The sequence below is a fragment of the Amblyomma americanum genome, chromosome 1, assembly GCF_052857255.1.
Source record: "Amblyomma americanum isolate KBUSLIRL-KWMA chromosome 1, ASM5285725v1, whole genome shotgun sequence".
Lineage (NCBI taxonomy): Eukaryota > Metazoa > Arthropoda > Arachnida > Ixodida > Ixodidae > Amblyomma > Amblyomma americanum.
Window position 1 is genome coordinate 76,710,525 of NC_135497.1, and position 23,270 is coordinate 76,733,794.

General features: G+C 47.2%; 1 protein-coding gene and 1 long non-coding RNA gene across 3 annotated transcripts in view; one reads left to right on the forward strand and one right to left on the reverse strand.

Moving 5' to 3' along the window:
* Window positions 1-23,270, reverse strand: part of LOC144113074 (Kv channel-interacting protein 4-like) — a 507,008-nt gene that overhangs the window by 240,164 nt on the left and 243,574 nt on the right. For both annotated transcript variants that reach the window (XM_077645978.1, XM_077645980.1), the window contains one exon: window positions 15,799-15,879. In XM_077645978.1, coding sequence (XP_077502104.1) covers window positions 15,799-15,879 — 81 coding nt within the window. The remainder of the gene's footprint in view (window positions 1-15,798; window positions 15,880-23,270) is intronic.
* The window catches only part of LOC144113075 (uncharacterized), a 48,455-nt gene that overhangs the window by 14,119 nt on the left and 11,066 nt on the right, over window positions 1-23,270 (forward strand). The window lies entirely within an intron of this gene.

The following is a 23,270-nucleotide window of genomic DNA, read 5'->3' on the forward strand; positions in this document are numbered from 1 at the left end:
CGGCAATATCCCCAGCCTTTAAGGTGGTTCTAAACCATAATAAAACGATGCTACTGAGAAGGATTGGAATTTTTAAAAACAGAATCTTGATAAGTTATATGTCACATTCTTTAAGACAAAAAAACAAATTATATTCTTGCTAATGGCGCGCCATTGTTCGTTTTCAGCGCAGACCGGACATAATGGCGTCGGCGATGGCTTATCCATGAGAAGAAAAAATAGCCATTAGCTTAACTCAACCAAGCAGTTAGATGAGCGTGAACTAAAGATGAAGGGCGCAGAATGAGATGGAAAGCTGTGACCCAACGTTCCCGAGAGATTCGCGAGATGTTCGAGCGGTCTTCCTCAGCAGTGCGCCTCTTCTTTGTGATGAGCCGCAGATAATCGATAAGATAGGAGGCTGATATACCACGGAGAACACTGACGTTTCGTATCGGCAAAACGATTAGGTAACGATGAGGGTTGGACAGAGCTAAGCGGCATGGCAGCACAAGAGAGCCCCTATTTTTGCTTGCAGTTGTTGCCTAGGAATCTTGACGGGTTCCGATTTCCTCCTATTACGCTTACAGCCTTTTTATTGCACTGAAAGCAATCTAGAATGTGCTGCAAGGAAATAAAATAGGGTGCAATCTTTTACAGCCGTGTGTACAGCTACCGGCACGAGTAGCCTCTTTTTTATTACTTTTCTCCACCTACTCACAAGGTAAATGCCTATCGACGCCAGTGCGAGCCGACATTTTACTTCATAGCGTCCTATAACCGACCATCAGAGCTACGCTTCAGTGCGATCATTTCCAGAGAGTTTTCAGGTGGGATAAATTTCAACTTTAATTTATCTTCCTCCCCCCTCTCCCTCGCCGCCAAGTGAGGAAAAAGATACACAAAATATATGGGCGCAAACATGCGCATACTGCGTGAAACAAAACGTCTACGATGCAGTGAAACACTTGTGTCTGCTTGACCGCAAAAGAACCCTTCGCCTGGTTTGGAGGTCTTGTCAACCGCGCTCAAACCATTTTAGTTCAAGTTCCGTCCAGAACTGAATCTTTATTTCCTTCCTTGCTGGCCTTAGCGAAATATTAATGACCATCTTTCCTTAATGCAGGCTGCGGTTCTCAACCTAGTGAACAAAGTCAGTCAAAGCAGCCTTATCAGTGCATGCACGTCTCCAGCTCCCTATAGTTCCAGCGTCTACCTTGTGATGTGGTACTTTGAAACAGCTCTACTCATATTATTCAATTCTATTCGCACTCTGTTTCCTATAATCGTTTCATTTTTTTTCTGCCAGCTGATCGCTCGAGTTCTTTTCAATGCACGGTACAACGGGCACAAATTATTCATTCAAGTCAAGCTTCTTTGTTAGGTTCCCAATCCTCTGCAAAGGCCGAGGACCAGACGAGGCACGGTGGATTAACTCTGTCGCCAATTAACTCCCTTTCAACTTGTCCCAGAGGAACGCGAGGAAGCCGGCTCGCCGAGCTACAGGAACGAGACTTTCGCCACTTGGATTAAATGAATCAGGATTATGATTAAGGTGGCCCTAATAATTTGCAGCCCATTTCTAGATTTTTTATTACCCTTGGCTCATAAATGCTGAGTTCAAAGTTTGACTCGTGGTGTTAAAGAACTTCATCGAAAATTCAAATGAGTACAGCACTGCACCAAGGAACGTTACTCAAGAGAGCTAGACTGAAATATTCTCCGAGTGGGGGAAAGCGTTATAAACCAATTGGAACAATTTATATAGTTGTTTTCCAAGACTTTTATCTTAAAAAACTAACTGGGCATGCATACGTAATTAAAAAGGAAAGAAAAAGAACGCAGCGAAAGTTCTTGTGCATGGAGTAAGAACGAGGACATGCTCTGTGTAACAAAGCTAGCTGGCATTTGTTCGTGAGTGGCTTGGACGAGAAATGAGCCGCTTTTTGTTATCGCCGTCGGCGGTCGGTCTGAGTAAGTGGAACAGACTACCCCCGTCCAATATACCTGCTTTCGCGCAAGAAGCATAGTTTTGGCCAATTCACTAATGGCTAGCAGATTTTTAATGGCGTTTATTCGGATCTTAGTTCTTAATCGAGCGCGTTTGTTTCACGACGCGTGGTTATCGCCTTTAGAAACCTTTTTAGCCGAATAAATGGTCCTCGATTAGGTTATTTTCAAGCGTGAACTACGGATTTTTCGGCATTTATTACGTACAGCTCGAATCTGACAAATGTTTCTTCAAGCAAAATCTGAACCATTTCAAGTACGCCGGAGGCGTCTAAGCTCTATCTCCGGCTAATATGCGCATCTGACAACGTGCGAAGGGTGCCCATTTCTCGAAGCAGGTTTTTCATCATCCCAGAAAAAAAAACTGAAATAGAAAATGAAATTTCACTTAACGTGTCTTCAAGAAGACCACGAGAGAAGGTCCACCTACTCTACTCTTGAGGCCGGTATTCGCCTTCTTGAAGGTTGATTGCGAGCTAGTATTTACTTTTCATTTTCCCAAAGCAATTACAACGTGCGAGCGCATGGCTTCGGTGTCACATAAAAATCTGGTCGCGGCCGACGCATTTAACACAAACAGCACTGCCAAACACCACATTTCCTTCCTCCTAAACGAGGAGCCAGTCCCACACTTTAGCCCAGGTGCTCCAACCAGTAAATATCTGGTGACAATAAAACGATTTAATTTGATTTGAATTGATATAGCGCCACAGTTGTATGGCGGCGTGTCGCGCACAGGTGGTCTTCGAATTCTCTGTGGATACCTGCGGGCGTGCGAAGGGGTCACCACAGGTGCACGGTCGCTTGAACTGTTGGGCCATGCGCCAGGAACCATGTGTTATTGTTAATAATAGACAAGGCACTGATCTTGTGAGATTAACTCCGTCTGAGTTTAAACAGCTATTTGAAAACCGATTGTCATCATGGATGTTTCTATTCTTGTTTTTGTGCATACATGTATATACTTCGTAGATCCTCTCTGTATAATCTGTATAATATGTATAGTCTCTCTGTATAATCTCTGTATAATCTTTCTATGTTTGAGAATGATCACATACAAGTAGCATAAGGCTGTAATCTTTTTTGGTTGATGTGTTTATGCTTTCCCCTGCCACTGAATTTGGGGGCTAGGGACCCCTCAAGCCGTCGTAGAACGGCTTTTACCTTGGCCTACTGTACACTCCGGTGTATGAATAAAATATGAATGAATGAATGAATGAATGAATGAATGAATGAATGAATGAATGAATGAATGAATGAATGAATGAATGAATGAAGAGTTACGTACACATAAAAGACGAGCGCAGGAAAGACGATGAAGAGACAAAGAGCGATGAACTATGGAATCATTCCCTTGGGTTTTTTTGTTTCGCGCACAGTGAGCGAGGTCCGTTCGTCTGGGTACCCGGTCATTCGGGTGTGTATTTTAACGTGGTGGCTAATTTATTTGCAAGGTCAGCTCTCAGCGCTCCTGTAATCTATCCCGTCACCACCTCATTCTCTTAGATACTTCCCGTTTCCAGCGGTTCCAACTTATCTCAGCCAGCTTGAGTGATCTGTTGCTCAATAGCGTGTATTTTCAACGCTTAAAGTACCAATGCAATGCCCGTTCGTGTAAATCAAGGCTGTGTGAGGTGCCAATGATGCTTCTGTGACGCAGAATCCCCCATCTAAATTTGTACTCATGCAGATGCGGGTTCGCTATGACAAACCTTTGTGACTCATGTGGGGAAGTTGAAACAACAGAACATTTTCTCCTCTCTTGCCGGCGGTTCGTATTTAAGAGAAAGCAGTACTTGGAGGCCCCTTTTTGAGGTTAGGACTCCCTCTGTCTCATCCAGTTCTTCTCTTGTGCGGTGCGAGCGCCAAGGGATTCTCGTTAAGTAGTGTTTGTGGCTACCTTCATTACAGCAGCTGGTCAGATACCTTGTTAACTGTGTATAAAATTATTCCGCATGTCCAAAAAGTGTATGTTATTCTTTTAATAGTGCTTCAAATTTATTGAATTTATTTGAATTTTTCAGCAATTATTTTTTTTCTAGTTTCAGTCATTCCACTATTCTATTTTGCCGCCTCACGCTTTTTTTTCCGCGCAAATACTTCCTTGGCATTCACCATCGTAACTTGGCCGATTCCCCCGCGTGGGTATGTGCCATGTTTACTGAGCAAATAACAACAACGGCAACTCGTTTTATTCGTTTAAATACAGCTTATATAGTGAGTGTACCCACGTGTCTAAAGGGGGGGGGGGGTATAGAGGGCAAGTCAGGCCTGCGCACAAATCAGCAAAATCCGCGCAGAGTTTTTTTTTCCCGCATTATGCAGGGCAATAGAAGCATCACTAATGCAGTCCTCGCCCTTTACCTTGATATGGTAGGCTTCTAGAAGCTCAAGGGCTACTTTGTCGTTGTTTCTGCCTAAAATTTTAGTGCTCTTGAGCCGTGGCTGACAACCTTTGCGTGTAATGCATTGAGTCAGCACGTTAGCTCCTTCTCTGTTCCGAATTGACTGCGCATGCTCCCCTGGGCGTTCATTCACGCAGCAGCCTGGCTGATCAACATACACGCGGCCACAGTTGAGCGGGATTTGATATGCTCAGAGCGCACGCTCGGGATGAAGGCCACGGTGGTGTCGAATATGCACAAAGTCGATCACTACATGAAAAAAAAAAGTGGAAAACGGGCACGGCGTCCGCATGTATTTTTTTTTTTTTTGCAGCGTCACGAAAGCTCGTCGGATTATGCCCGAAGATCTGCAAAGAAGGAGCTGTACGAAGCGGATTCGGAGTAAAGCATGCGGAAACATTTGCGAAATGTGCCACGGGGGTGGTATGTCAAATCCCGCTCAAGTGTGATCGCGTGTATGTTGGCCAGACAGGCCGCTGCGTGAATGAACGCGCAGGGGAGCATGCGCGGACAATTCGGAACAGAGAAGAGCTAACTTGCCGGCTCGTCGCATTACATACAAGGGTTGTCAGATACGGCTCGAGAGCTTTAAGATTCTAGGCAGGAGCAAAGACAAAGTAGCCTGTGAGCTTCTAGAAGCCTGCCACAATCAAGGTAAAGGGCGAGGACTGGTAACACTTCTGTTACCGTGTGTAATGCGGGAAAAAAACTTCCTGCGCGGATTTTGTTGAGTTGTGCGCAGGCTTGATTTGCCCTCCCTTCCCCGTTTTTTAGGCATGTGTGCACACTGCCTATATGGAATGTACTGAACCAAATAAAACTAGTTGATAGTTCGCACTCTTTACGTCTTCATCGTCTTTTCTGTGTTCGTCTTTTATGTGTGGGTCAATGTTTATTAACAATATCCATGCACCAACTCTCCCGGAAAGAAGTTTTTCTCAACAACCATGTGGTACTCGCATCGGGTGTCTTGAGCGCTGGAATGGAGGTCGGGGTCAGGAGGAGTGCGTAGAAGCTTATCTCGGTGTCGGCGCCACAGCCCGATGCCTTCAGATGCTTGCAATTTCACAATGTAGGAAACAAGACCCTTCCGTATTACACTTCAGCGTATATTTATACGCAGAAATTGTGAGTGCCCAGAGCTGTAGTTATGCAACTGCGATTTTTGGAATACTGTTTTTCGGTCCCGGTAAAGCCTGCAACGGCTTGTAGTTCGGGAAAAGCGTGAAATTGCGCCCATACAAATAACAGTGAAACTTTTTGACACCGAAGATGAGCGACAGCGCTTCTTTTTAGCTGTTTGTGATCTTGCTCTGCATCTGAAAATGTTCTTGACGCGTATTTCACAGGGCGCACGGTACCTTCGGGGAAAGTGTGCGACAGAACAGCGCCTACTGCATAGTGTGACGCGTCACAAGCCAACTGCAAGGGCTTTTTTGGGTCGTTGTTTGCAGGAATCTCTGTTGATGCCAGTGCTTTCTTGATGTTCTGAAATCCTTATGGCAAGCCTGGGTCCACGACCATGTCTCATCTTCTCGGAGAAACTTGTATAGCGGGTGTGCCAAAGTTGACAGTCGATGAAGAAACTTATAGTTGTTTATGACTCCCAGCAGCGAGCGAAGTTATTGCTTATTGGTAGCAACTGGCGCCTCTTTGATAGCTTCTATTTTCTCTGCTGTAGTGTGGACCCTCTGCACAGAGTTTATGACCCAAATAGTTCAACTGTTTCGGCAAAAAAAAACACGTTTCATCCTTCACTCGCACGCCTCTTTCAGCCAACCTTTCCAGAACTGCTTCCAAATTCTGAAGGTGCTCTGCTCTCGACTTTCCAGTCACTGAGATGCGACACGCTTCGACACGCTTCAGGCATTTTAGCATTGCATGCATTGTTCCCTGAAAAATTGCAGGCGCGGAGGAAACATCAAAAGGCAAGATAGAGCGAAGCACTTTGTTTAGAGAAGTCAACTTGTTTATAGCGAACAGTCCCTTGTAAGTGTTGACTGCGAGCACGCGGCGTGAAGATTCAGCAAATACAATGCGCTGGTAGGCCCTATTTAAGTTAATCTTTGGAAATTCTTGTCCTCCAGCCAGTGCAGCAAATGCTTCCTCCACACGTGGTAATGTGTATCGCTCAGTACCGAGCATCGGGTTAACTGTTGTCTTGTAATCGCCACACAGGCGAATATTCCTACCTTTCTTGTCTACTGGCACTACCGGTGCCGCCAATTCCCGTTCGGTTTTCAGCCGAACTATTCGTAATCGATTCGATAGCAAAGCTGTACTAGTCGTAGTCGATTCGGCTGGGGAAAAGTGTTCTATTCGCGCACCGCTACTTTCTGGCGTTGCTACTCAGGTTCATGACGCACCGCCTACGAGCGCCCGGTTGTCTGTCGCCTGTAGCACTCTACTTATACGCATCTCCGCACACGTCAAAACATGAATCACGTCAGTTGCTGCCGTGGGAAGACGTGTAGGAACGTGAGTGGCATCTGGTGCGTACAGATCGTTCGCATTTCAAGGCAGCTGAACTGAACGAAGATGTCAAGAGGAGCGGATCTCTTTAACTGCGCCATTTCATTTCAGACCCCAAGCACGGGACAAGATGGCGCGATACAAAGCATTAAGGGAAGTTCAGACAGAAAATTGCCGGTTTAACGTTTCTGCCGTACTTCTACGCGGGTTCGCGCTTGGCGGGACAGGTGGCGAAACGTTCTGGACGCCTACGCCACGACGTCGTGAGACAGAGACACGGGGCGCGCGGGCCGAGCACTGCTGTCGGCTCGGGCGAGTTTATTTGGAGCTCTCGCCGCCCCAAGCGTGCGTGCGACTGCTCCCGCAGGGCGAAGATAAAACAGAAGGAGAAGCAGCCGGCAGACCGTGTCGGAAATACAAGTAAAACAGGGGGGGCCTCTGGGTATACAGGCCTCTCGCTATTGTAACCTGCGCACGTGTCGACGTCTTCATCTTTTTCCTCTCTTCCGCTCCGTTCTTTTTGCTTCCGTCGTCTTGTTTACCCCAGTGCTTGACGAGTTTGTGACGCGCAGCTGGGCGCGTGAGCGCTCGCTGGCCCACGCGTGAGCTTATATTGAGCCTCTCGTGTTGAAGTGGGGCCTGTTCCCATTCGCGGAGTCGGTCTTGTTAGTTGGCTTTATTTGTTTCTTTTGGCGTTACGTGGTCAAACTTACCTGTCCGATGCGAACACTTTTCGGTTCGCAATAGACTTCCGACGAGAGGAGAGAGAAAACAAATAAAAAGATACGCTTGACATTTTCGTCACTGAACACCCGGTCTCAATAACAAACAGTGTAGGACATGGGTTCGCTGCGTGTCGACCGAAATAGACTTAGTGCAATAAGCAGTGCAAGGTTTGCACCTGCCGAGCTGTAGGCGGAAAGGGGAACACAACCCGACCTGTGACCTTTCGTCTCAGTTAAGAGCAAACACTGTGAAGTCGGTGCTACTAGTATGCGCCAAACTTCTGACATCTGTTCAAACGGACACCCAATTGAATGCGTCCTTTTCGGTAGAGCTTACGAGTACTGCAGACTGCAACATCTGCTGTGGTCGCATGGGGCTGTTTGCTTCGTAAAGAGAAAAGTATGGCTGAAGCAGAGCACGCGGGTTTTTGGCAAGAAAAGCTAGTTTACCGCACAACGTCTATTTTCTGTTTTCTAACGTCTATGACTATTAAAATTACAAACGTGGCACAACCTACGATACAGAAATTTATTTTTATACGTTTAATCTGAACGCCGGAGTAACACATTTTTTGTGTAACATGTGGCGCATGATGGCCTTAGTTGCCTTTGTGACATTAAACAGAATACAGCAGATATTATCTGTAACATGTGAAGTTCAAGAGGCTCGCGCGTTCGACGCTCAGACACATTAAAATAGTATTTGTGCTAGAACTGCGTGCGGCATATTTCTCTTCTGACAAGTTCATTTCATTTCATTTCTTAATTACAGTTTTCGCGCAATACAAAAACTGGGGAGGGCGAGAAAAAAGCAGTGTTCCACCACTGCTTGACAAGCCTCGTCGCCCCTAAATGTTGGCAGCAGCACATGATGGACGAAAAAATACATATACTTTGACTGACGTATGAGCATTCAGGAGTAGAAAATTGAAACAACACTCGGTACAAAACAACAACGGCATGACAGCAACATTAAGACGAACGCGTCATATATTGATAATACCAGTTGCTACTGTAGAAATAAAAAAAATTAGAGAGTACATTCTTATTTCGAGCATGGTGCTTTCCAGCAGAAACAATGTTTAGTGCAGTTAGATATACAGGTTGCGAATTGAAGACAGCGACATGGTACAAAGTTCATTAGACAAAGATGTGTTTAGAAAGGCAAGACAGACCCGAGCATCATGAAACCATAGTTGGTTCTGATTTTTATGGTTGCATACGAGCCACAGCTTCTAATGTCATAAGAAGATTGGCGCGGTGTAAGTGTAACAAGATTAAAAAAGTAGGTGTCATCTTTGGATATTGGTCGCTTATAAAAGCATGCAAACCTGTAATCGAACAAGTGTCTCACGGACACAATCCTGATTGGTGAATCAGTTCAATATCGTTATTTGCAATTTGGAGTGGCTATTTTAATGTCCGTTAACTTTACCGATAAGCCCCTCAGCACTTCTGTTCTTTCGGTCTTCCGCATATTAACTTTTAAATACAATGGCAGTTAAATGAAAAATGGCTTAGATCAGCCGACTATACAATAATTGCCTTAAGTCTGCTTTGGACATGCGGCAAATAAAAACCAACTGCTCAGACAAACCGGAAAATTCGTATTCTAACAGTTCTGGTCCTCTCAAGCAGTATTCCTAAGAATGAGTGACGCACAATTCGATTACAGGTGTTATAAGGTAGGAAGGACAATAATAAACAAAATGTCAGCATCATTACAACGCTTGTGGACCTGATACATGAAGCGGTGCACTAGGGCCGCGTAATCTTTCCACGGGTGTTTTTTTTATGTCATACTGCGGGACGCCGAACCACTGAACCGCACAAGAGCGCCCACCGGATATGCAACATTAAATAAAAAAAGGGGCAGCAAAAAGCAACGTACTGGCAACAATTTTCCTTCCTAGCTTCTCTCCGAATACCGGAGTCAGGCTTTTTCTGGAAGTACGGAGCATCGGAGACCATCAAACTCGGTGCGTCGGGATACAATGCCCACCCTTCTGGCTTGTTCATAAAACGGTCGATAACAAAAAGCGATGGCAGTGGGGAGAATGGGAATAAGAAGAGGAAACAAACGACTAAGAATGAACAATAAACAAAATAATCGTAAAAGAGCGCTCCCCCCTTCGACCTTCTCCTCAGCAGACGGAGCGGAACAGCCGCCGTAAAGAGGGGCGAAGAAAATGGTCGCTCTTGGACATCTCGGAAGAAACGACGGTGTCAAACCATCCGTAAAAACGGCTCGCGGAAGTGGCGCTGGGGCTGCGCCGGCGGTCATTGTCTGCGGGCGTGGCAGCACAAAGGCGGCACAAAACGAAGTATGGAAATAAAAGAGAAGGAGAGAGAAAAAAAAATGCCGCCCAGAAGAGCAGCCGAGTCCGGCTGGAGCGAGACAAGAGCCGGCGATGACGCAACGTTGTACGTAAAAAGGAGAGCAAGGTCCGCCGAATATCTTTCTCCACGGCACTCCGCGACAGGTGATGACCGCACACCGCAGACCAGACCTATTTGCGCTCCGACTGGGCCCCAAAATCAAGCCAACGATAATGAGTGCTGCCGGCGAGCGAGGAGAGAGATAGCGGCGCCGGCAGAGAAGTAAGAAACACCTCTCCGATTTGCCGCGGAGCGCTGCGACCCAGAACATCCAACGATCGCGCCCTTCGCCGCGCGCACTAAGTGCCGGCCGATAAGAGCGCCGCGGCCGAGCGCGCGGGGTTCCCTTTTATCCGCCAGACTCTCGGCGGCCCATTCGCTTGGCGCAGGCACCGGGCCCTGACAAGTTGGAAGCGGCGTCGATTGCCGCATCCTGTACACGCCGTGGCAGCCGACGTCGGGATTGATTGAATTATTGATTGGCAACTCCACGGGCTTCGCCACGCTTCTGCGAGCAAGCGCAGCCGGTAGCAGCGACTGTTTGAACACCCCCGGCCCGTGCCGCGAGCGGCGAAATCCCCGAGCCTGCGAGCAAACAGTGGGCGGTGCGGAGGGAGTCTCGCGGATTCGAAGCAAGAAGGCTGCTTGAAATCATCGCTGGCTCGTGTCCTTTGAGCGGAGCATGTTTGTTCGCTGCGACAGACGGCTTCGTGGGAGCGTTTTGTCGGTTGCATGTTTAGAAACTGTCGTTTTTCTGTGCAAATTACCGCTAGCGTTATAAACAATGCACTGTGACAGCTGCACTTTATTTTGTAAGCAGACTCATTTCATTGACAAAACCTCCAGAGATAGAATTCTGAACTACCTACGCAAGAAGGTGTCAGGTCGTCGCAAATTAAGTAATGTCCTTTAGGGATAGGCGTGACCGATGAATCTAGCAACGGAACGTAAAGCGCCAACCGAGCACTTAAATTCACAAAGTAGCTAAGTACACCTGCGCTCAAATGGGAGCCAGTGCAACAAAGCCTGAATGCTGCCACTGCAAATCTTTACCACCACGAATAATTCAAGCCCAGGCCAGTATGTTCGCTTTTCTTGTGAATATTAACACAGTATCTCAAGACGGCAGTGTTCCTGAATATTTACAGTGATTTCGCAAACACGGAACTTCTCTTCCACAAGCCCAGCATAGGGACGTAACCTGCCGCAGTGCGTGCGAAAGTTGATTTCACACAAACCGGTAACGGCAGCAGCATAGCCCGTAGAGACAGTACACTTTACTATCTCATTCTTGTTTCATTATCTGCATTTTTTTTTTGCAAACTGCGCTGTCGAACATGACATTACGTTTGACATGCGAACATGAGAACATTCACTTAGAAGAGGAAACCATCATGAAGATCCATTCACGAGAGGCTGTGAAGCATTGCACGTTCTTTGTTCATTTGAAAATCCGCTTAACTTGGAACACCATCACCGTCCTCGTTTATTTTCTCGAAAATATACCTCAGCGTCTTTCTTCCAAGAGATGTTATTTCCAGCCTAATCTTCTCGGCGCTCGCAGTGTGACAACGCCTTCAACAAAGAGAATGTAGCCGGTATTAATTTTGTTGGCCACTGCAGCAAGCCTTCGAAAAGCGTGGGCGACATTTACTCGAGTGGGCAAACGAATTAACTGTCATCTCTCTTCGTGGACAGCAGTGATAAATATTCCTATCCGCTGCCCGAATTCGCTTACTTCTTTTCTGAGTCTCGGCATCAGTTTATTTTTCTGCAGCACAAGGACATAACAAACTGAGAAGCAAGCAGGAAGAAAAACGGTAGAAGTGTGTGCATGCCAATTTCTTGCCGCATCCTTTTCTTTGCCTAAAAAAAAAAAAGGCAGGGTACGAGCCCTGCCCTCTATTTTTACCGACCAAAAACTTTTGTGCATCTTATTTATTTTTTCGTCGCATATACCAAACACGAGGTTTGAAAGTGAACTGGATGTTAGTAAAGTCGCGATGGGAAAGACCACCGTGGACGTTAAAAAACTCTATCTGGGCGTAGTAGTGGAGCCGGCGCAATCTCAGTGATTGATTGTGACTGATGTTTTCTTTATTCAAGACGGCGGGAGAAAATAGGGTTCCTCGCGGATAAATAATGACGCGTATAGCACATACTTTCGGTCGACTTAGGGCTCTTCTTTGCGTATATATCTGCTTTGCACCTCGGACCCGACGTCCATCTTTTTACAAAATACTGGCGGTGGCACAAAAGTCTGTGTGCCGGGCTATATTGCGCATATATAACGTAGTCTTCACTGTGCGCTCGCTTATGACAGCGTGCTTAGCGATGTGTAGATTTTGTAGCTCGTTTAATAGTTCGTAACGTTACCTGAGGGCCATAGAACACGTGAAGTTGGATTAACGGCGTGGCGCCGGGGACTTATACGGGGCATTTAAATGTGCTCCATCATTCGATCACAAAACTTAGCCCTCTGACCAAATTCAAGGCCTGACGGTAAAGGAACTGCTTGGGCTGCTGCAATGGAAAGAACGCACTCCTGCATGAATTTAGGTAGTTTATTGGCCTAATAGCTCCTTTGCAAGGACACTCCTCAAGGATACTGAGCATTACGGGGGTAACAAGCGCGTCTACATACATAATTGCTATGTGTAAATGTCAAAGTGAATTAATTTACCGCCACTACCTGTCTATGAGGCCGCTTTGAAGAACCACGTTGTGCATTCGAAAGAGACAAACGCAGGAAAAGGCCAAGAAGACGGAAAGAGCGCAAACTATCAACCGAGTTTATTTGTAGGTGCCTTATATATGCAGAATCATAGCAAAAGGACAAGGGGAATGAGAGAGAGGGGGGGGGGGGGGTAAAGCCAGACATCTCCTGATCAATAACATGTGCGCAGAAAATTCTTCTCCTTCTCATACAATTTGACAGAAGTGTCGCTTATACATTTATCGCCGTTTTCTTTTATGTGGTAGGCCTCCAAAAGCTCACGCGCTGTTTTGTTTTCACTTTTTCCTAGAATTTTTGTCTTCTTAAGCAGAGGCTCGCATCCACAGGCAAGGCAATGAGCGGGCAGATTCGCTCCTTCTTCATTTCGAATTGATCGGGCATGTTCCTCTGCGCGTTCATTCACGCAACGGCCTGTTTGTCCCACGTAGGAGCCTCTGCACTTGAGCGGGATTTCATAAACCACGCCCGTGCCACATTTGAGAAACATTTCAGCATGTTTTATACCGCATCCAGTGCCTCTAGCTCCTTGGTTACTGATTCTCGGGCACAAGCCTGCGAGTTTCTGTGGGGCAGAAAATACGACAGGGACACCATGCCTCTTGGCCACTTTTTTTTACATTGTGCACCACTTTGTGTAGATATGGCACCACCATGATCTTCTTTTTTGGCAGCGGCTCATTCGCGCTACCTTGGTCTCTTCTTTTCTTTTTTCTTTTCGCGCACAATGTAAAAAAATGTGTCCAAGAGGCATGGCGTCCCTGTCGTATTTTCTGCCCCACAGAAACTCTCAGGCTTGTGCCCGAGAATCAGTAACCAAGGAGCGAGAGGCACTGGATGCGGCATAAAACATGCTGAAACGTTTCTCAAATGTGCCACGGGCGTGGTTTATGAAATCCCGCTCAAGTGCGGAGGCTGCTACGTGGGACAAACAGGCCGTTGCGTGAATGAACGCGCAGGGGAACATGCCCGATCAATTCGAAATAAAGAAGGAGCGAATCTGCCCGCTCATTTCCTTGCCTGCAGTGGATGCGAGCCTCTGCTTAAAGAGATAAAAATTCTAGGAAAAAGTGAAAACAAAACAGCGCGTGAGCTTTTGGAGGCCTACCACATAAAAGAAAACGGCGATAAATGTATAAGCGACACTTATGTCAAATTGTATGAGAAGGAGAAAAATTTTCTGCGCACATGTTATTAATCAGGAGATGTCTGGCTTTACCCCCCCCCCCTCTCTTTCTCATTCCCCTTGTTCTTTTTGCTGTGATTCTGCATATATAAGGCACCTACAAATAAACTCGGCTGATAGTTTGCGCTCTTTCCGTCTTCTTGGCCTTTTCCTGCGTTTGTCTCTTTCGAATGCGCAACGTGGTTCTTCAAAGCAATGCATCGACTAGCCCAACGCGAAGTTCGTCTAAACTATGAGGCCGCGCTAAGTGCAGCAACGCTGGTGTCATAAAAATGATTTTGACATTTACCGCGCTTGCAAAAGTAACCGGGTAACGGGGTTCGTTTCTTAAGCCGTCTAGCGGAGCACTTAGACACCCGTTGTGCTCTAATTCTATGCAAGATAAGGAGAAGCCTTGTCCTCGCTTTTCGAGACCGTTTGGTTTTTAAGGGCACTGTAAGGGCTCTGCTATACAGCGGAGAGGAAAACCTCGGTACCACGGTTACTTCTGGCAAAGACGGTACCTACTGACAACAGCATGGGCTTTGAGCTTGCTTGAATGCGTGTTGTGCGTTTACTTCAACATTTACATTAGTTCTTGTAATTTCTAGATTACTATGACGTAGTTCCGAATTTAATCGACAAAACTCACGCAGCCAGTTTAATTCCACTAAAGTAGCGCCCACAATGCAATTGCTTCATGCGAACAGTGCACCAAACACGGCGGCTCACTCAGGACTACTGTGCTCGGATTGCCGCACGCAATATTTTGCGACCACATTCATGCGTCACTGTAAAGAAAGATTGCAGCTCCAAGAGAGATTTGCAGAGTCTGGGCATTTAGAAATGTCCTAGTTCACTGTATCAAGTGTTAGGCTGTAGGACGCCACTATGAAAGACGGGAAATATGTTAAACAGAGTGGCGTTTCTGCTACAAAAATGACGTCACCACTCTATGCACAAGACAAAAAAAGGAAAAAGAGAAAACATTATGCAGCCAAAATCAACATTGTTTACCTGTGTAAGACACTCAAATGAAAATAACTTTCTTTCTACCTTCACCAAACTGGCGATAGGAATAGAGCTCGTGTATGGTATATTGAAGACCAGAAGCGTCATAAACGAATTTCTACGCTGGCCATGGTTTACTGAGGCTCGTAGAAAAATTAAGAGACCATCATCGCACTTCGAGCTGCATTCACACGTCACATAACGATGCTGTGTATGCTGTTTTTCACTAAAAGAGTTACTTAGGATGAGGATCGCACCGCAACAGTAATATCATCTCGAGCACTATTAGCTGACCTACAAACGATATTCAGAACCACAGGGGGGTCCGCACTTTTACAATCAGCTCATTTAGCACGCAAAACACATACTAGACATAAGAAGGGAACACACAAGATGAAACACACGCGCGGAATCCGGCTGGCCCACCAATTAACTCGTCTGTACTTTTGGCCACAGACGTCTTATCCAGTATGAAAGCCAACATTTCGTAAGGTACTGCAGGCCTAAAATTTAGGTTTGTTTCGTCGTCAAAGATATGAAAAAGTGCTACGAGGCTCATTCACCCCTGGCGGAGCTGCTTAGAAAGCAACAAAGTGCGTGGTTTGCTCTTGTATGCGGACAGCAATCAGTTGTTGCATAATAATGAAGTCTCCCAGCTCATAGTGCACAGGAAGGCACGTATCTGGGCCAGCTAATTGCCGTAACAGAAAAAGAAAAATATTTCTGAGGTTGAGATATTGCTTAATTTTCTTAAGTTTGACGATCTCTATGATGTTACAATCTCTCAGTGACGAACATACGCTTGCAGATTTCGGCTTGTTGGATGCCATTAAGGCTCCATCGTGCAACATTATGCGGTAGCAGTAATGCGTTTAGCGTTAAAGAACAAGAGTGAAGTAGAATATTGTGGTTACTTACTTTTGTTTGCCCAATACTTGAAATTTTTAACTTCCGTCTCCTCGTCCACGTCATCGTTGTCGGACCCTTTGTTTCCCGCACCTGCGGAAGAAAAGGGAAAACAAGTTGATGAAGGAAAAAGTTGGTAGAAAGTGCGTGCTTAATGTGCTAGCCATGTAAGCCCAGAACTTTCAGACCACTGTCGTTCCTTCGCTGTCATGCATAAGCAATGCGCTTACGCATGATAACTGTCATTCTGTTCTTAAGCAGGAAGCGTCAAGATAGTGCCACAACAGACTAGTTCTGCTGATAATAAGCAGAACTAATGATTACGTATTGCACGCCAGAAAAAAGAGAGGACGTTCTAGATAGGCTTCGCGGCATCAGGTTTGAGTAACCATCATACAAGTCTGCCTTTGCGTATTTTGAGAACGTACACTCTTGTTCAAAGGTCCTAGCGCCACGTGGTTCGCTTTTCAGCCGTGTGGAGGGGAGCTGATGGCGGCTCTGAAGCTCTAAATCTTTGCAGAGTGACGAGAACCCTCCGGTGTCAGCTTTTCAGACCTTTTGGTGTTTAGGGATGCCGAAAAGGCTCAACTACATGGCTCAGTAGGAAAACATGCCGTGCGATGACGTTGGCTAAGGCTGTACTCGGCTTGAGCACTTTACGAACACAATGCGTATACGACCTGTGATCCCATTATAATCTTGCAGGCTTAAATTCAGGGCTACTATTCGAACAGAAGTGGTTCGCGATAATCCCTTGAAAGATTTTCTGCCTCCAGATGCATGCCATGTGTCCACTGATCTCGGCAAATAATTGTCAGCAGTGCCCAATATTCATTTACTAGGCCAAGCATTCCGGCTGTTGTATACCTTTAAGGTACAGAGCGCTAAGACATACCGAAAAAAAAGGTGATTTATGTATTGACATCAATAGGTATTCATTTTGTGACATTTCTTTGATTAATATATATTAGTATCTATCCATGTTGCGTGGCGAGAACCACTTGCCATGGGCAATGACGAAGACAGCGGTCACGGAACATAAGAAAATATGGGCTACAGCAACACGTAGGCATGTTGCACGTCAACAAACGCAAGCAAACAATGCCGAAGCTCGTAAATGAGATTTCGCGCGATGTCTGGCGAAAAAGTTTCCACCACCATTCACTTTTCATTTCTCTGGACCGTCGCTCTCCGCACAGAGACTGCGCGTCTCGGTAATGACCGCGCCGACGCCGAACTGCTGTGTTGCTCCAGCTGAATTCTCGTTTCCTGACATCTATCCCGCTCGTGACGTATAGCGCGCACAGGTGTGTGGGACGCCGTGTATACACACAATGACGGAGACGCGCCCAGGAAACGCGCTTCCCCGTGCGACATTCCGTTTAGCCGCATTAGCCGCCGCTATCTCCATCGCAGATTCCATCAAAAAACGCTTACCAGGCGCCGGTCGAGCGCAGTCGCCCGATCGGCGACAGGCACGGGAAGCGATCAAATCGGCAACTTCTCTTCTCTCCTGATGACCGGACAGGCCTGGCGATAAAAAGCTCCGCAGTGGCTTCTTCCCTCACCAGGCGCCGCCCGCGTCGCCCAGTCTGCGGGACCGGACACAGCGCCGGCGTGAGGCGCGGGCACTTTCTCGCCGCTTTGAGAACAGTTTTTCGCCGCGGTGGTAATTCGGCCGTTCGAAAGGCAGCCGCGCCCGAGTGTCTCGCCCCGGAAAGAATAGCGCAGGAAAAGAGAGAGCCCCGGCGGTCTTCACACATACTGCGCCGCTGCGGTGGCTCTCCTTCCCACGCTGGTCTCTCGGTTCTCATTTTTAAAGCCGCTACCATTTCCTACTTCTTTTGTTGAGCCTTGGAATCGCAGTGCGCCGTCAGAGCTCCGCAGAACCACGGCTCGTTTAAACGGAATGGCTGCCGCTTTTCATACGAACTGCGTGGTCCTCCTTTGACGGTCAGAAAAGGGGCCGGAAACAATGACTGCCCTCACAAAGTCACGCAGCAGCTAGGGATTGTTGTATTTCTAACGGCCCTGAATGAATGATGAATGCAGTGAAGTCATTTTCCCACCGCTAAGATTCCTAGTCGATTCGCGCAAAAAATTTCGTTTCAATGAATAGAGCCAGTTCCGCACGTATCCGCGAATTCTTTTCTCCTCAGAAGAAAAGAATCCCGTTCAGTTAACCAGTAGTAATACCGAAAGTTCTGGTTAAGCTCTTTGACTTTCTTTTCCCTCCTTAATCTTTTTCTTTTCCTCCGCTCCTCCTGGGCGTCACCTTCAACAACAGCAACAGTAGCGCAGTAGTAGCAGTAGCGCGCCGAAAAAAAAATATGGACAAACTAGTGGAGCATATCAAAGCGCAGTGAACATTTTCTGCACATAGCCATTTATGCTACACCGTAATGCTAGCGTGAACAATTTAGATAAATGGGAGCAGCATGAGATAAGCCCTCCGCACTTCTCTTTCAACAATATCGCGTGACACAGCCAGCTGCAAAATAAGCCAGCTCCTCATCGCGTAGCAGAGGCGATATCAGCGTAGGCCGCAGTGCTGTATCGCGAAGAACGAGGACCTCAAAGCATGCTGACAGCCGCCGCGCAGCGTACGACCGCGGCGGCTTATTCGCAAGAGAATGTGCGCAAGAGTTGCCCCTCCCGCTTTGTGATGACTTCAGTCCGCCGTACTGTCCATCTTGAGAGGTATACGCCTCAAGATCTTCGCGCATTGCCGCGAAAGCGACAAGTCGCGCCCGCCATTTAGGCAAGCGAACGTGGCTTTCCGCTCCAAACCGAGGCCGAGTTTTTTGGTTATGCGACCAAGAAGGAGACGGCGCTGTGAACTCTCCCGTCTCGGGGCCCGTATCTGTGGCAAGGAAATTTCACCGTCGTGTTCGCGATGCGTGCAGTACATGTGAGGGGGAATAGGAGTGCGGAGAGACACATTGTTGCGCATTTATTTCATCGCTCCTTGTCACGTTCAGTAGCCAGCATAACACTGCAGGGTGCTCGTGAGACGAAGGATAGGCGCCCAACGAGAGCATGTGCCTCCGTTTATTAAATAAACATTGTTGGAAGCTCGCCTGGAGCTTGGAATTGGCGCTGATCAATGGTTCTACCTTACGTCATGATCGCGAAAATCTTTAGTGGGCGCTGCTTGTTGAAGGAGCAGTCAAGTCTTATTTTGCAAGTTTGTTGCAGCGCTTGTATTGTACACTGCTGATAGCTACATGAATGAAAATCAACAGCACGAGAACGGCACCTGAAGCGCCACGTCGACTTTAACATTTACGTGGCCTTTTTGAACCGGGTCTCGTCGAGCAGTAATAACGATGAGAATAATGAAATGGAGGCATCGGTCCCACGTACAAACAACAAATGCACGCAACGTTGCGGGTGTCATAGTAGTGAAAGCCACGCTTTATTTATTGATGTTTCCTTCCCTTCACCGTTGTTTGTTCTTTGACAGTGGTCGTCCCAAGGCATTCCAATCAAGATTTAATGGGCACCCTCCAAGTTTAGCAACTGTGTCGTATCCATTGATGAAAATGGGCAGGCGTCCTGTGCGCATGGGTCACATAGGTTTTGTTGTGTAGTCGAACCCATGTATATCGAACCCGGATAGCACGAATTATTGGATAAATCGAACACACTATTATACCCTTAAAAATTTTGTGCAAAAGTATAGAAAAGTTTCGCAGTATATCGAAACGCAATTTCGCCGGTCATTCGATATTTCGAACGGCGCGCAGCGCCGGAAAAGACTCCCGGAGAGTACTCGCCGGAAAGGACTCGCCAACTTTCGCACCGATTGTGGATTCTCTGCTGTGTGTCGAAGTATAGTATTTGGCTCAGGTTTTCATGACGCGAGAATATAGTGGTTGAGCGAGTTTATGTACTCTCCCCAGAAGGTGTTTCAAAGCCCCCTTAAGTTTTCTTGGTACTGTGCTTTTCTTGTTTTTATATTCAAAGTTATTCTGGCTTAGCCTTCACACCTTCACAGCCGCGTCGATTCATGGCGCCTTTATTAGCCTTCTCTGCATGACGCGAAGGGACTTTTTTCCCAATGGTGCTTGCGTTTCTTCACTGCTGGCAGCGCTCCCCCCGAGCCCGGCTTCTCAGCGTTTCACTCTTAACGCATCAGGGGCTTTTCGTTTGCGTACTCGTTGCTATAAAAAGAGATAACAGAAGGGCTTGCATACTGGGTGTCGTCGGAGAGCCCGTCTTTTCAGACCCAACTAACAGGCGTTGGGGTATGCTGCAAAGCACAGAAACGAATTCAGGAATGGATATATATACACCACCTGCTTCCTGCAGGTCTATCATGGACGTCCCGTTCACGCTTCGTGAGCTTCAGACTGCGCTCAGTGGCCTGCGGCGCCGGTGTTCACCAGGTCCCGACGGCATCACCAATCAAATGCTGAATAATCTGCCCTTGCAACTCAGAAAGGAGCTCCTCAACTTCATCAATCGAGTTTGGGAGACTGGCGATGTTCCTCCGTCATGGAAGGTGGCACATTTAGTTCCAGTACTGAAGCCTGGCAAAGACATGACAGACGTTGCCTCGTATCGCCCTGTGTCATTGACCTCCTGTGTAGCTAAGTTGATGGAGAAGCTGGTAAATGAACGCTTATCATGGTGGTTTGAGGACAGCAAGGCACTGCCATCATGTATGACAGGATTCCGCCGAGGTCTTAGTGCCCAAGATAGCGTCTTAGACTTGGTCAGTCACATTGAACACCAGAGAGCTTTCGGCCTTTCCACCTTAGCCATTTTTCTTGACGTTGCGAAAGCTTGCGATAACGTGCTTCAGAGCTCAATTCTAAACAGTTTGCAAGGCATGGGCATACAGGGCCATATGTAAAAATTCATTTACACGTTTATCGGTGATCGTGCGGTTCGTGTATGGTTAGGGAGTACCTTAAGCACGGAAAGGGTTCTATCACGAAGTGTGCCTCAAGGAAGTCTTCTTTCCCCCACGCTCTTTAACGTCGTAATGGCTTGCCTTCCAGATTCGTTGAAAAAAAAAATTGCAGGCAAGTGCGTATGCCAATATATGCTGATGACATCTGTATTTGGATTACTGGCTACCAGCACAAGCGATTAGCCCTGATAGCTCGACAGGCTATACTTTCGGCACAAGCTTACCTTCAAGGTGTGGGGTTGCCTCTGTCAGTGGACAAACCCGGCTGTATTCTCTTTCCAGGTGTACGAAGACGTCAAGCGTGGTTGAAGATAGACCTCGGTCACTCTTGCATCCGTCAATTCAACCACGCGCGTTTCCTGGGCGTCATTATTGACTCCCGTCTAGAGTGGCGAAAAGCTGTAGACGCGATTGTTTCATCTATATCTTCGCGTCTCAATGTGATCCGTAGAATTGCACGTGAGCAATGGGGAAACCATCCTTCTTCAATGGTCAAACTTCATGAAGCGCTGGTGGTCACTCGCATAATGCATCAATTACCTTTAATTTCCCCATCGGCATCACAGCTTGAACGTCTCGAAGTTTTTCATAGAAAGGGTCTATGAAGAGCCATTGGAGTTCCTCAGGCGGCTGCGAATGAGGCAGTACTTCAAGAGTCTCTATCGAAACATCTTAGCCTTATCGCTTCTCATAGACTACTAATGCTTGTGCGCCTAGGAGAGACGGCCGCTGGGCAATCCCTTCTCCAGCGGCTCTGCAAGAGATATGAGTCGAAGGCCCACTTGTCACTCAATACTCTTAGTTATTTAGACCTTAATATTTGAAGGCAAAGGAAACAGTCGAAACCCCCCTTGTTTTTTCCGACCCACGACTGTAAGGTCACAATTTCCCATGTGAGCGCAAAGCGCAGCTCTCCTTTGGCAGCAACGCGTTCGCTCGTACTTGAACATTTAGAAACCGAGTACGTCCGCAATCTTCAAATTTTCACGGATGGTTCTGTGGACAATGTGTTATGAACGGGATCCACACCAGCGATTAAAGCGAAGATTCATCGACCGGGATGACCACGTGAAAGCGGCAACTTAAACAGATCACTGACCCCACGAGGACCGCACAAAAAAAAGATGTGCTGGGAACTCGCCAGCGGAATTTTTCCCACGCAATTCAGGAAGGGGGGGAGATGACCTTCCCTTTGTCTGTTTTCTCGCAAGACGCGACCGACGGTGGTCAGACGACAGGGGAAGAAGACAACGGCGCCTTCCCGAAATTAACAGTGTCTGACAAGTGTCGGTGTTTGGATGGATGTACCTACAGCTTCGTACAAAGTAGCAGTGGACCTCCGAATCCTCCTCGCCCATTCCTACGGGGCTCCGCGTGATCTGTGCCTCGTGTTCGTACAAAGTAGCAGTGGACCTCCGAATCCTCCTCGCCCATTCCTACGGGGCTCCGCGTGATCTGTGCCTCGTGTTCCATGGGCTACCTCCTGGTGAAAGGGGCGGAGCCTTACTGTAATTAACAAGCATCCTGAACCGGAACGAACGCTCTGGGCCTTGGCGAAAAGGCTCATCTAGTCGCTCGACGCTATGAACTCTGAATTCTTGATTGTTTGTTCTTTCCTTCGTAAAATATGTAAATAAGTTTCCCTAAGTGCCAGTAAACCTGTTTGTGTTTTCGTTGTCCCAAATGTCAGCTTCCAGCCTTCCTCATCCCTACTCAGATCAAACAACGCTACCTGCATCACAACAGCCGGTCTTGCTACCCCGGCGTAACAAAGGTCAAACAAGCTAGCTCAGCGGATTTTTACATTCCTTCTTTGGACTGTAAGTGGTCCGTACGCTTTACTGCTGTTATATCCTCCACAACGGCCGAAAGTGTTGCTTTTGAGGCGGCTTTACGGAAGTTGGGGTCTTGTCCGGCTCAACCTGTTGTCATCCTAACTGATTGAAAATCTGCCCTTCAGAGGTTAGAGCGCGGTTTCCCTATTGATGCCTTGTCTATAAGCTCTCTACGCTTGGTGCAGAATCTGCACAGCGGAGGCTTTACTTTATACTTCCAATGGGTTCCGTCTCACATAGGAGTCAGAGGCAGTGAGGTGGCAGACAGTCTCGCCCATAAAGCTCTGTCAAGAAATCCACCAAAAGTACCTCAAGATGGAAAAAGTCTCTTCAGAGAAACGGTGCCCGATCATTTCAGTACCCTGTGGAGTGCGCCCCACAAGCCATGTGTGACCAAGGGACTGAGAAGATCCCAGGCCACTCTACTACTTCGAATTCACACGGGCTCTGCTCGTATTCCTGCCTGGATGCATAAGACGGGCACGGCATCGTCTCCACCATGTTACTTATGTGGTGTGTACGAGGATATCGAACATTATATTATGTGCTGCCCAGTGTACAACGTGGAAAGGTATGTGATGTTCGCTTCCTTCAAGAAGACAGGAGCCGTTCAAAGTACAGTTCAGGACATTTTTTACTAGAGTGGAAACCAGATATGCAAAAGGGAGGCTGCACGCCTTCTTTTAACCTTTCTGCAGGACACGGATCTTGTTTCTAAATGGTGACAG